The 13,897-nt window shown below is 40.8% G+C and overlaps 1 protein-coding gene across 8 annotated transcripts in view; it reads right to left on the reverse strand.

The window, feature by feature from the left end:
- The window catches only part of ST3GAL3 (ST3 beta-galactoside alpha-2,3-sialyltransferase 3), a 194,609-nt gene that overhangs the window by 146,632 nt on the left and 34,080 nt on the right, over positions 1-13,897 (reverse strand). For 3 of the 8 annotated variants that reach the window (XM_075424677.1, XM_075424672.1, XM_075424670.1), the window contains exons 3-4: positions 10,623-10,670; positions 8,468-8,602 (exon numbers count right to left, since the gene is read on the reverse strand). The exons of 2 other annotated variants lie outside the window; for them this stretch is intronic. In XM_075424677.1, coding sequence (XP_075280792.1) covers positions 8,468-8,602; positions 10,623-10,670 — 183 coding nt within the window. The remainder of the gene's footprint in view (positions 1-8,467; positions 8,603-10,622; positions 10,671-13,897) is intronic. 3 more of the 8 variants (XM_075424676.1, XM_075424673.1, XM_075424671.1) reach the window with 2 other exon arrangements.

The raw sequence follows: 13,897 nt of genomic DNA on the forward strand, positions 1-13,897 counted from the left end.
GAAACCACGTATGCAGTGATACGGAAAGCTTTCCGACTTGCAGTAGAAATTATTTTGCCAGTAATTTGTATGACAAACGCTCCTAGGTCCTGGTGTGGTAGAGCTCTGAAATTTTTCTTTATTCTTTGTCTACTCCAACCGACAACTCAGCAATCAAGCAGCCCTTCTTCAAGGGAAAGTCGCTTATGGTGGCAAAATGGCTTCAAGTTCAGGTGATGTTGCTCAATAGCAAACCGCAGTCACAGTTTATGCCACAAACAGGGAACAGCTACAGAAATAAAGTTATCACTCAGAACATCTGTAACACCTGTATAAAGCAAGCTTTGCATTCAACATCTTTGAATACATTGTGATCTTGTAAATCAAATACTTGCTACAAAAAAAAAAAAACAACACTATTAGAATTCACATGAGATACAGAAGAAAAACTAAAAGGTGTAACGTCCTTGTGCTGGGTTAAGCTCAGGGGCCTCCTCACACTGAGAACCACTGGGTCTCATTACCATACATTAAAAAACCAATACAAACAGAGAAGCAAAAGATAATCCTGCCAGAGCTTAATGATCCGGATGTATTAAAAGAAACAAGAAGGAAAAAAACTTCTCACAGCCTTTTAGAAAAAGCTCAGTGGAAACAGAGAAGTTTGCTTTCCTTACGAAACACCACCGGAATTTCTGCTCCAGTAGTGTACCTAACAGGATTACAAGCTTTTCATGCTATCACTTACCGGCAGAACAGGAAAGCCTAAACACGTACCCAAGACAAAACGATTGCACCAGATAGGTCAGTGTAAACTGTGCCATGGATTTCAATCCCATTAAGATTTAATTCCTGAGCCAAGGGAAGAATTATGTTTGACTTAACTTAGGTAACAGAAGTTGCAGAACATGTGTGCACTTGATATTGGTACATATTATCCATTCTCTGCCAGCACCTGGGTGCCACCCACCATTCCTGTCGTACTTGGTGTGAGAAATGCACCCATGCATCTCTCCTCTGCCTTCCACACAGTGACCGTTGTGTTTCTCCCATGTGCAGCTTTCCTCCTAACTTCCTCCCAGCTTATTCCTCTTGCAAGAAATTATTTCGTGTCCAACCTTACCTCCTCCGCATGCAACATACAAAGTTACCCATTCCAGAAAACAAAAAATATGCCTTCAATTTTTCTTAACCCTTCCTCCTTCCAAAAACAATGTCCATACTGAGCAAACAGCAACTGAGATTTTTTTTTTTTTTTAAAAAAAAAGATCTACAGCCACTGACCAACCTGTCATCAGCCTTATCCCACTCAAGCTAACATTCCCTTCTTCCAACAGGAAATACAAGCAGAGGCAATGCAAGAAGAGATACCTCACCTCATAACTACAACAACATCCTGGGCTTTCTACTAACTCCACACTTTACGAGCTTTGCAACCGAAGCACCAGAAAACACACACATGCTAAACGCCAAGTGCCACAGACGACATACCTCCATTGCAACGTTTTGTAAAATGTACCTTCTGTTTGTCACCTGCATTTCACCTTCCCTAGGTTTAAAGTGGTTACTTCTGATGTTCGCTGATGATTACTAACAGAGGTATAAAGTGATCTTGTAAAATTATATATGTCAACTGTCTTGCGACAGGCACTTTCCAAAAAATGTATGAAGTACAACAAAACAAAGTAACATTTCTGGTTTGAAAGGAGAAGCACAGTTGTGCTCTGGATTTTCGGTAGGATGTAAATTATCCTTTCAGGCTGTAACCTCAAACCAGAGCATCTACACTCCTTCCTCTCGCTGGCTGGTGCAATGTGCAAACTACTGCAGGCAGAGAACCACTGCCCTCACCATGGGCCACCTCACACCCACTGGGACTTCTGGAAGTCACATCGCTACTGTTGGCTTGGAAATGAATCTCTGTTACTTGCTGCTCCCTCAAGACAGACATCGGGAGCCTCTGAATTACGGATTCAAAGTTAGCTTCCTTTTTAGCAAAATCAGTCTTGTTACAGACTTTCAGTGTCATTTAGCTGTATCGCTAGAAATACGGGAGCCAAAAGTCACTGCGACGCACAACAGTTCAGCTCACGTGCTGGCTGGAAGCGGCCTGGATTCAGGGAGGACAGATAAACCCCCAAAACCTGGAGAAGGCCGAACACACATAGCCCGGCTGCAGGAAAAGGCAATCCTTGTCTGCAGTTATGTATTTCATTTAAAACAAAATAAAACACAGACCCACAAAATGAGAGACAAGTACAGCTAAATCTAACATACAGTACGGTCAGGGTGTGATGATTACAGGAGATGGACTGAGCTGATGACACAGCTCACTACAAGCAAAAGGGGTAATCTCGCTCCTGCCCTTCCCTCCCCTGAAAATACTGGCCGCAAGAGCCTGCCTTGGCACCCGTGTAACCTCTCAGTGCCCTAACCTACAGCTTGCTTTCACCTCTCACCACCTTAGTTTGAAGCCTTACTTGCCAAGTTAATGAGCTGATACACAAAAACATTTCTCCTCTTTTTCATGCAGTGGGATAAAGAAGTGAATGGAACAAAACAGCTAGAGAGAACAAGGTAGAAATACCCCAGCATCTCCACCAAGAACTAGCTTAGACCAGCTGGCCACGTTCACTGTGGTTTGACGTTGGCCCCTGCCAACATCATCGTGATGAGCCCTCATAAGCGGGTCTCTGCACAGAATCACTATGAGGAGCTACCAACAGGTGTGGCTCTGGAGAACTCCCTTCAGATCTAACCTGGCTGGTAGGTCTGGTCCAGCTCAGGCCATGTCTGACCCACCAACCTCCAGACAATGGCTGCGTCAGATAGGAATTTTTTTTTTTAAGCCAAAATTGAGTAAAGAACTTGCTTTGCATCCACTAGAACATCATGGAAGAATCTGAATAAGGCTTTATGTTCTCAGCCCATAAGAGACTGAAAGGCCCATGAGGGATAAAAGCAACAGTGTTAAAAGAGAGCAAGGCAGTCTAAGGGACCACACACTCACTTGTGCTCAGAAGCTACAGATCTCAGCAGATAATGCGGTACAGTAGTGTACAGAAGCACAGAAATGGATGAACATGGGAAATGAAGTTTCATCATGCCCCATGAGAACATGAGGTCTTCTTTGGTCAGAAATAAAATGCATTTCTACACTTCCAGGAAAGCGGAATTGAACAACAATCTAATAACTGACAACAATTCCATAATAAAGCATGTAATTAGGATTATATGAACAGAAATACAGCCAAGCATACCAATTTCTATAAATGATGCAAATCCTTTGCCAAATTCAATGCTGGCATTAGCATGGAAATTTCTCTCCAGTATCCAACAGAAATCCAGCTACCAGGCAGCAAGTGAGAAATGCATTGTCTGATGTCTGTAAACTCCATACAGACCACCCAAAAAGCCATAAAGCATAGTGTACATCATCAAGTTTTCAAATTACATTTTGCATCTGCAGCCAATATAGCCATATACAAGCAAATGCGCAAAATTTTCCCCTTATGTTACTAATCAGAAATTAACAATCCAGAAATTAACTTGACTTATGGGTTTTATCTTTCCAAACTACCCGTAAATTATTTCACTCATTACTTGAGTACTATTCCTTTAGCATCTAGCTACTTAGAAGCACAGTACAAATAACTTTGCCCACGGAAAGAAGAAATTAATTTAAACTTTTTTAAAAAGATGGGCTGTATGCACCTCTAATTCTCTGTTTAACTGCTAATTGCTAGTACGGGAGGGAAAGCAGAAGGTTCAATTTTAGCTATCTTATTCAAAATGTTTGTGTTTGCCAAAAAAATTGGTATGACACTCAGGAGACCGAAGTCCTGTCAAGAACAGCTCAGACCACCCTGATACGTTTCATCCCACCCAGTACAGTTTGGTCTCTGCAGAACTGAGGCTGCAACTGAGCTAAGCCTCGGCCGCTGCCCACATGCAGGTTCTACATCCATGGCTAAGGCCAGGTAAAATGACTTACCCTGCAGTGAAAAAGGTCAAACGCCTCACATTCACCTTAGACTAAGAAAACACATATGGACAGTCACAAAAGTTCAGCTGATGTAAAGCAATTCTGCTAGAACTCAAGAGACAAGAAAGAATTAATGAAAAAAAGTCATATGCAATGGATCAACTGAAAAAGAAAGGTTTTCTTCCACAGTTAAAAAAATACCACTCAGGATTACTGAGCAACAATGAAAGTACTGGACAGCCAAGGACTTCATGTTGCATCCTTCCATTAGGATTTTCTACTAACCTCTTCAGTGACGGAACTTACTGACAAAAGCATGCTTTTCTGAGGCTTTTTAAATAACTGCAAAAAAATAGGAAGATTGTAAAAGCCAAGTTCAGAAGGCATAGAGCTGAGGCCACCTGGGCTCCTTAGCCCTGTTCGGCAAGACTGCATGCCCACCTCCTAAAGTCTGTGTTTCTTCCTCATCTTCATTTACTCTTTTGCACACAAGTCTAACAGCCTTTTTCCCCAGGTTATCCAAGTAACAGCACGGCGAACCCTGAGTGTACCAGCAAGATAAAGCCCGGTCCTTAGGGCCTTTCCTTCCTCTGTAAAAATACACAGAAAAAGCAGAACTGACATCTGTAAAGATACCTGCTTATCCCTTGCAGCCCAGCGCCAGAAGCATGCCTCACCAACCTATGTCTGCACAGAACTATCTGCCCATTTGACATTTCAACCACCGTGTGTAAAAATGATTCTTCAAGAACTTCTAATGTAGCCTCATTTAGGCTTGCTTTTTTTCTGGGGAGCAAAAGAACTTCCTTGACACTATTACTGCTTCTACCTGGAGCGCCTGGTCTAGAGAACCGGGACCAGGAGTACAGAGAACACTTTGAAAACTGCTGATACTGCATTTTCTTGTGAGATGAGGTATTCTATTCTCAAAAAATACTGAGTAACTTAAATTTTTAAGAAAATGTCATAAACTTGAAACACGCCCCTCCTTCCCTTCCCCCTAGAATATTTCAGCCAAAACAGTTAAAATTGGGCAATGTTCTAAGGAGCAAAAAAAGAACCACAGAGCAATTCTCAACACTGGCAGCAAAACTTGGAATCTCACTTCTATTAAAAATGTTCATAGACTATGCAGTGATCTGAAGACACCAGTCCTGCTGCACCAAGCTCGGTGTTCATTTACCAGATACTGCACCTTATGAAAACAGCCGTATCTGATGGAAATAGATACACCAAGCACGATCAGCACAACTCAAATACAAAACTGTGAGTTCAAAGCTGAGAAGGCAAAAATCTGCCTCCAGTAACAAAGCCCTGCATGCTCTGGTGACATCTAAAATCATGAGGATACTACTTACTGTTTCCAAGTTAGCAGCAAAAGGGAGTAACTTCCAGCTCTATACCTTCAAGGTGGTTTTTTTTTTTCCTCCTTGTAATTCCTGATTGGGGCCCCCAAAGACATCTGGCCCAGCTTTATAGCCTGAGGAAAGCAATACCCCGGAGGGGTCTCCTTCATCAGACACTGCAGTTACATCATTCACCCCCCAGGCACAGAAAGAACAAATAAGCAATTACTTGCTGATAGAGCTGTATGGGTCATCCATCAGGAAGCCCTTTTTGCCTACTTGTCTTACCTCCAAACTAGGTATAGCAAGCAAAAAAAAGAGGTCATTCTAGCATATTAGGTTTAGAAAGGCTCTGGTTTCCTTTTACAAGGAAAAAAATTGTAAATAGTTCTACGGTCTAATAAAACTATAGCAACCTGTAAGGGTAGAAAAGCAACTGACTGCTTTAAGCTGTAATTATGAAAGACTCCAACAGGAGGATGAAAAATGTCCTATGAACTGCACATGCCCTTTCTCTTTTCCCAGGAAGTCATCTGTTTAAAGTCAGACTGCAACCTTTGCTAAATAAACAGTTGTTTCATTTACTATCACGTATCCACTTGGCTAATGGAGTTAATGCTGCCCTACTGAATCTTCCGGCATACTCTTTATTTTAGAAATTGTATCATATTCCCTAATAAAAGTCAAGGACAATATTAACAAAACAGTAATCTATATTAGCTTTTAGTGACTTACAAGATGCACTGACTTGATGCAGAGAGATACCAGATGACAGGGAAAAATCCCATTAAAATACTTGTATTTTGAGGTATTCTTTAAGCCGCTTCTTGGCATTTGCACCTCAACTCATTCACAGCTGTATTTTCAGCTGGAGGGATAGAGCATTAATAAGATGACAGATGATGATACAGAACATGCTGGCAAAGTCACGTAAGGACTATGCAACCGATACATGACAGACATTGGCAAAGATTCAAGCAGCTTCCACAGTCTACAGCTCAAAGAAATAAAGAATGAAGTAGAACTTCATTAATCAAAAATTAAAAGGGAAAAGCATTTTTGCAGAACTAAGCCACTAAAACCAGCAGAAAAAAACCCCATAATATTTCTCTTTTTTTTTCTACTTTACAAGAATGCAGAGAAACGCAGCATAATAAGTTCACCTCCGGTTTCCCATCACTACCACACAGCGTTAAGACAGATAGTCAGAAATGCAATCTGGGGGGGAGGAAACAACACAAAAAACCCAACCCACTAGAACCACCGAAGCTCCAAACGTAAAGCAAAATTGTCTTCCTCAAACCAAGAGCATCTACTAGAGCCTCACAAATTCTATTAATTAACATAACATCTAAGCTATCTTAGAAATCTGGGAAAGATTAGAGTTGGTAACTGTAGCTACTCACACTACCAGATTCTCATTGAGAAAGCCAAAGAATAGCAAGTGATCTTCTGCAAGCCACCAATGTTTTTCTCTCATGCTAGGAATGTCACTATTCTACCAATTTGATATCTGATGATTTCAGTTGTATTCCTGTTCCTGGCCTCCATCCACACCACTCTCCACTCAAAACACAGGAAAGTAGTCTAAGTCTCTCCAGGGTTGTATTTAGGAGGAGAGACAGAGGGTGGTTCTCATCCTTCACAAAATTGTTATCTGAGCATCTTCAGCAGCTGAAGGAAACAGAGAAAGTTTCCTCCATAGTTCTCACAGCTTCTCCCAAAATGTTTAAGGCCTTTTGCATAAGGAATTACTAACAGCATACTCCCAAATAAGCACGGATTTCAACTCTCAGATGATTACTCCGCTGTCGTGAACTCAGCACCTGAAAGCATGGTCTTGCAGGTGGGCTTTCACAAGCATGAGATATGCTACTCTAAACCAAATTTTAAAAGTTGCATTTTCTTTGCCTAAGTCAAGCCAAACTTTTGATAAGGGTTAAGAACTAAATTAAAAAGAAAATAAGCAACAACAACACAAAAGTTAAAATATTCCAGCAGCTTGAGCAAGACCTAGATAACACTTGGTTGTTTGAAAAGATATGTTAGAACTATTATGTTTTAAGCCTGCAGTGAGAACAACTGCTATACAACCGGTAGCCAGTATTGCAATCAAACACGGCTAACAACAGCGTAAGCCTATATAGCCATAGGGTATTTAGAACCTCAATATTTCCAGCAAGCACATTAGCAGATGGGAAAGTTGCGCATTCAATGCACTCCTATCTTAACGAGGCTTAAAGAAGAAAAATTTAACTTGCTTGCCCTCAGACACAAGAGGCAGAAAAAGTCTCGAACAAAAATAGCAGGGGTATAAGTCTGACTTTCAAGGTCCAATGTTTGATTTGCTAGCAACAATGTAAAACAAAGCAACTAGAGAGGGAAGAAAAAAAAAAGCACTAGCTGTCTATGGCAAGCAATCGAAATCTAGATCTCCTCAGCATGTGTCCTGCTTAATGTTTCCCAAGTTCAGAGCATGACACCCTCCTTTCTGAAACAGTTTCAGCTGAAACGCTGGCCTAGACATCACATCAAACATTATCGTTGCTGTTCAACTTTATCTTTCAAGGGAAGGGGTAGTCGTGAAGAGAATCACAAAAACATCTGGACTTGTGAAGGCTAGACCACAGCGTGAGCCTCCGACTGTTCAGTCTCACTCCAAGCATATTTGATTCTCATGTCCTCTAGGCTAGCAATCTTCTACGAAGCAGTACTGTGAGGTGCCATAGCCAGATGATCTTCTGAACACTTGGTTCAGAGAGTTTGTCCAGAATAACCTGGAGAGTGTCATTAATTGGAGACGCATAACAACAGACCTCCAGCCTCCCTGAAAACTGAGATTTGCACATGGGACAAGGAGTTCAGGGGAAAACCAAGGTAAAGACAAACAGTCAGTTCAAGTAAAATACAGAAGCTGCAACAATACATTGCCCTTCACATGGCACAATTAACAATTACAAAAGACCAGCTCTAAGAAGTTGTTTAATATGCAAATATGTCAATAAATACTAGTTTTAAGCAGCATGAAAATTTTAACAGGGAGACTATTATTCACAGCTGTTTAATTCTGACTAACAAAGAAAAAGGTATATGTATTTTTATGTTTCAAAGTACGTAACTTTAGTCCCTTCTTACCCCAACCTGAAACATCACCTACTAGGAATGGCTGGGCCTGGAGCTGCCATTGTTTCTTTGGGTTCTTTCTGGGCTCTGTCTTTTCCTGGGTCTGCAGCAAGGTGAGATGGGATGGACAGCGGAAGCACAATAGCCACAGTTTTTCTCTCTCTCCTTCCTGTTCAACAAGGAAAGCTATCCCTCAGTTGGACAGACATCACACATCTTCACATCTTATTACACATATCAGTTCAGAGCAAGTTAAACTTTGCAGCAGAGTGAATGCAAAGTACTAAATAAGGAAGCAATAAACATACAGGTGTCTCGGACATTTCTGAGTCTCCATTCTCAAATACATGAGTTTTCTTCATATTTCTTCAATGAAGAAATTCAGTCTTGTTGCAGTGGACGGGTTTACAAAAGATCAAATTTTGCCGTCTTACTCCTAGCCAATCCAAGCTTGAGTTACAATGTATAAGCAGAACAAAGACCAGTGTTTTTAAAACAGACCCAGGCAGTCCTGTGGCTTACATTAGCTTGTCTCCCACCCTCCATATTAACAGTACTCCAAAAGACATGGAGCAGTTGCACTATTTTTCGTAACTAAGTTTACCACCATATTGACAGTATTATAACACAACATAACATTTATGATTAACTCCATAGACACACTGCATTGGAAGCTATCCACAGAGTTAACTGCTTTCACATCAGTTAGAAGCCAAAACAGTATTGGGGAAAAAAAAAAAATCTGTAGTAGGTAATATTTAAAAGTTTTACTCCAGGACAAATTTGGGTCTTAGCTGTACCATCATCAGCCCAGCATAGCTCCAGTGTAGGTATGCTGATTCAGACGTACCCAGCTGTAATCAAAATACTTCCCTGAATTTTACTCACAGATTTCATATCTCAAACCTATGCAACTTCCTCCCTACATTTGCAGGCTTAAAGAATCCACCACCCAGTGCAGAAGAAGGCAGGCAACAACACTCTTCAGTTATGCTTGATATTAATTAGTAGAAATGAGTTAATAGAGAGTCTCTTCCCCCCATAAAGACAATAACACATCCACGCTGCACTCAGCACCCTAGAGATAATCCCACACCAGACCATGCACCCATAATAGATCCAGTCCCAGACAAAAGTTTTAGAGAAGATGCAAGGAGAGCAGAAAGCATTTGGGGTGTTGTAAATAAAGCAAGTTACTACCACTAGCTCAGGGGTTAGTAAATCAGAAAACTGTGTTCAAGCTTTGCTGTTAGTGTCAGGCAGCAGGCTCTTTTTCAAACTGTGCAGGCAGAAGACAGGTGCTATGTTGGAAGGCAGCATGTTCCCCCTATCAACCTAAGAGGAAAGGCTAGGAAGCAAGGTAAAATGCAAAACCTTCCCCTGGATTGTTTTTTTCTTTTCTGCAAGACGGTAAATACCCTTATCTTTTAAGTGTTAAGAGGTTTTAAGTTATAAAAGTAATTCTTAGCCTTTCCTTGCACTTCATATGTCATTATAGGTACACCGTAAACTGAATTTCATCAGGTATCGTGCTCACTATGGTGTGCCTTGGCTACAGCTCGCATATTACACATAGCCAAATGAACAGTTATGGGTTTCATGAAGTGCGCCCAACACAAAAGAACTTATGATTTCTGGTTCAGTTTAATTGAAGGTCATGCTCAGGTTCCAAAGAAAATTAGGTTGGAAAGGATTTGCTCTGGGGTTCAATAACACTGGTCAATCTCCACCCAAAAGAAAGTTTCCAGCCCTATTTGTTTAGCTACAGCTCTTTCGTCTTCTTCTTGGAAGCATTCCTGATGTCTTTCCCCAAATAACTCAACTGTTTGTTTAGCTGAGAAACTCTCCTAGTAGCATGGAACAGTTTTTCTTCAGCTGGTGGGTGACATCATCTTAATGCCTTTCACATGAGAAAAGAAGCACAAACCACATCACTAACGCATGTAACATGCCCAGGTCATCTGCCTTGCTATGTAATGGAAGGGGTCCCACATGTTAATCCTCGTGTCACACTAAGACCCTAAATACTTCCACTACACTTAGGAAAGAAGTGATTTACCCACTTTGGCTAGATGGTCGATTCCTACAGAAGTCTGACTCGGTGACCTGCCTCCCAGCATGGCTACCATGTCCGGTTACGTAGAAGCCTTGTCATGAGGTGGGAGATAGAGAAGAAGGCAATGTTGTACCTGAGCCTATTGTATGTCCAACGGAGTCAAAGGAAAGAACCACTGAATCTGTAACACAAGAGTACAAGTTCATTTTCCCCTTTTTCTTAGCACCATTTCTTGCTGTAATATTTTGTTATTTTGCTTAAATAACTCCTTATGCTCCCTTCTGCCAGGAAGCAGACCAACTCCTTCACCAGCCAGACAAAACAACAGGCATCCAGCAAAGGCAGAACGCTGGAGTATGCAACAAATCACAATGTCATTACCCAATGAAGTAGCTACAATTTAGTGAAAATAATTTTATTTTATGCCTAATAAGCTTGGTTGACCTTAACAAAACTGAATCACAATATGCTTTTGACTGCTAGACTGAAGAGCTTTTTCTTATCAATTTTATTATCAACATTTTGTCTCCATTTAGAGGACTCACTTGTTACAACCAGCTCTTCTCTGACACTGTTTGCTAAGCCAAATATTTTCTTCTCCTTGCAGCTCTCACCACATTTTCTACATCTTTACTCCCACTTGTGGCTCCCCAGTTGAACGTATTTCAACTTACCAATATCCTTCACCTTTGTACTATACGCAGCATCACGCATCAAGAAAATATAACCTCTCTACGTGACATCCTTTATTTTGCCAGCTGGGGATCACAACAGCATTTTTATACACGATCGCAATGACAACTATTGCTTACCAGTTAAAGCCAAATACTTTAAGTCACTGTTTCATATGATGGGGCACACTTTGCTTCATTTGTGGTTTACAGTTCCTAGTTTTCATACACGCACCTTGACATTTGGCCATGTAAAAACCCTTATCGTCTCCTTGCACTTTGCTCACACCATGATCCAGACCCCTTTATTAGTCATTCATTTTCCTCACATACCACTCTCCCAGCATAGAACCTGTACAAAGTACTCAAATGATGGGGTCTTTTTCCAGTTTTATTATTACTTAAGACAAACCAACACTTATTTTGGTAGCAGGCCTCCCGGTTTGCCACTACCAGTGGAGCAGAATTCGGCCCAGAACTTAAAGACAACTTGTCAACGGGTAAGACACAGCAAAGAACAAACCACCATGATAGGATTAATAATTTTATGGAACGAGGAGATTTAAACTGACACAGCAATAGCAAAACTGCCTTTCATCTTCAGCTAAATGAGTAGATTGAATCCTGTAAAGTTTCTCTTTGTAATTCAGGCCTCAGATGTGATCAGCCGACCACACATCCTTTGCACAGCAGCTGCCTTGGTGCAAGCCCTCAGTGCCAGGCAAAAAGCCCAAGCACAATCAGATCTAGCGTGCTGAAATGAAGTCAAGCTCCCGCTGCATCACCTTATATTAAGGCAGGCTACAATTGCAGACTTTGACAGTTGCCACGTTTCAGCTGATAATAACTTCACATAGGACTGAGCCCTTGGCTTTTCTATGCTGTACATCACCCTCATGCTTGTTTTCCAGTTCTTACAAGTTCAATAAAAAAGTGCTAATTTTCAAAATAAACATAGTAAAACTTTTCATGTAACTGGATTTAAAACAATTTCAAAAATGAAGCTCTGTGCTGTCCCAGATCCAATACTATGGTAGTAACATTTAAAAAAAAAAAAAGACATTACTTGACTCAAAACTTATTCCAATAAAAATAAAAATCCATCTGGACTTAACAACTGTATTTCCTCTTTTGGGAATAAAATTCAGACATCTATATATTATTCTAAATAGCAAGGGTTTAACTCATTTTAACTGCGTTAAATTCATCTGCCATCAATTAATTCTGAAGTATCTCTGTGGGGTTCTACTTTTTAAAATCTGTTGAGATTTTTATCAACATAAAGTATTACTTTGTAGTTAATGCCAAATTGAAATGTTGTTCATTTTCCTACAATACATTTTGCACTCAAACACTGCGCATGAAATATTAGGACTTCTCCAAGAATGGCTGAAAAGCATTGCAAGCACCAAATTAATACCATTATTGCAGCCCACAAGAATAATATGCTTCAGTCTCTTTGCCAAGAACCTTATCTTCCTCATATAAACAAAAAAAATTACAAGCAGAGTAAGCATGTGAGCTCCCTTTTCCAGTCCTCCATGTGACTATTAGTTTCACAGTTCCAACGTCAAACTCACTGTGAACAACCTGTATTACAGTCAATTCCCCCTCCACCCCCATGAGTAATTTCACAAACCATGCATCTTTATTAAAACACTGTGTTTATTTCTGGCATTAACACTTCAAAAGGGAAGAAGCTATAAACTTGAAAAAGGCTGAGAAGATAATGATGTGACACCTTTCTTCCACCCAGACAGCTACTCGCATTCAGCCAAATGCAGAGCTACAGGTAATTTTGTCAGAAGTTAATGGACATCAGCATTTCATTGAGGCAAGCCAGATTTATTTGCAAATATGCCAAGTCCTGCTTCCACGAACATAAGAAGAAAAGTTTCTGTGCTTCTAGCCTCAAATCTCTTCCAGTCATCACTCAGTTTAAAACCCTCCCAGCTTTCTAGACTTTTTTGTGTTTTTTTCACAGAGACAAATTGGCGGCTCAGTCTGTGCCCAGTGCCTTCCCCCAAGGCCTGGAGTCTGCTCTGTCTTTCAAAGGCAATCTTCAAGGGCTCTGTCTTTCAAAACTTAGTACGACACGATGTAAAACATACCCACTTACATGTGTCCTTGCATTAGGTGCCAAGCAGTGTTTCTGTCTGAAGGAGCAGCCCCTAACCTTTCAGCTACTTACTTCCACCAAGCAGCTCAGATGTTTTTTCTCCTGCCTTCTAAACTGAAGAGCAGTCTTTATGCCCAAATCATGAAATCTGACAATAACTTACCAATATGCACAGCTTAAGGCTGCACACACTACAATGCCAGCCTTTTACATTTGTTCTCACGTTATCTACAATAATTTTTTCAGTGGTTACAGCAGTTTAAAAGAGAAAAGACACAAGATACAGCAAAATTCAAACGCAATTCTGGATCTGATCCAATCCATCAGAAGAAGCAAAGACAGCAGCAATACTCAGTTATTTAGAAGGCACTGAGTGCCAGGAATAACAATGGCTGAGACCTCACCCGGCAGACCGCTAACTTGCTTTAGGTCACTTTGTGTTAACTTTGGGTCAAAGTTGCGTTGGGACCTATGCTCCAGGTCACCAGGTTAACTATTTAACTGCTATTCCTTACAGATTGCCCCATCTTCTCCACTACTCTAGTCTCCGAACAGAAAAATATAGGATGATTTGGGTCTTCATAAAGGAGTGATGATCCTGACCAACAAAGTGCACAT

Source organism: Opisthocomus hoazin, chromosome 6, assembly GCF_030867145.1.
Source record: "Opisthocomus hoazin isolate bOpiHoa1 chromosome 6, bOpiHoa1.hap1, whole genome shotgun sequence".
Lineage (NCBI taxonomy): Eukaryota > Metazoa > Chordata > Aves > Opisthocomiformes > Opisthocomidae > Opisthocomus > Opisthocomus hoazin.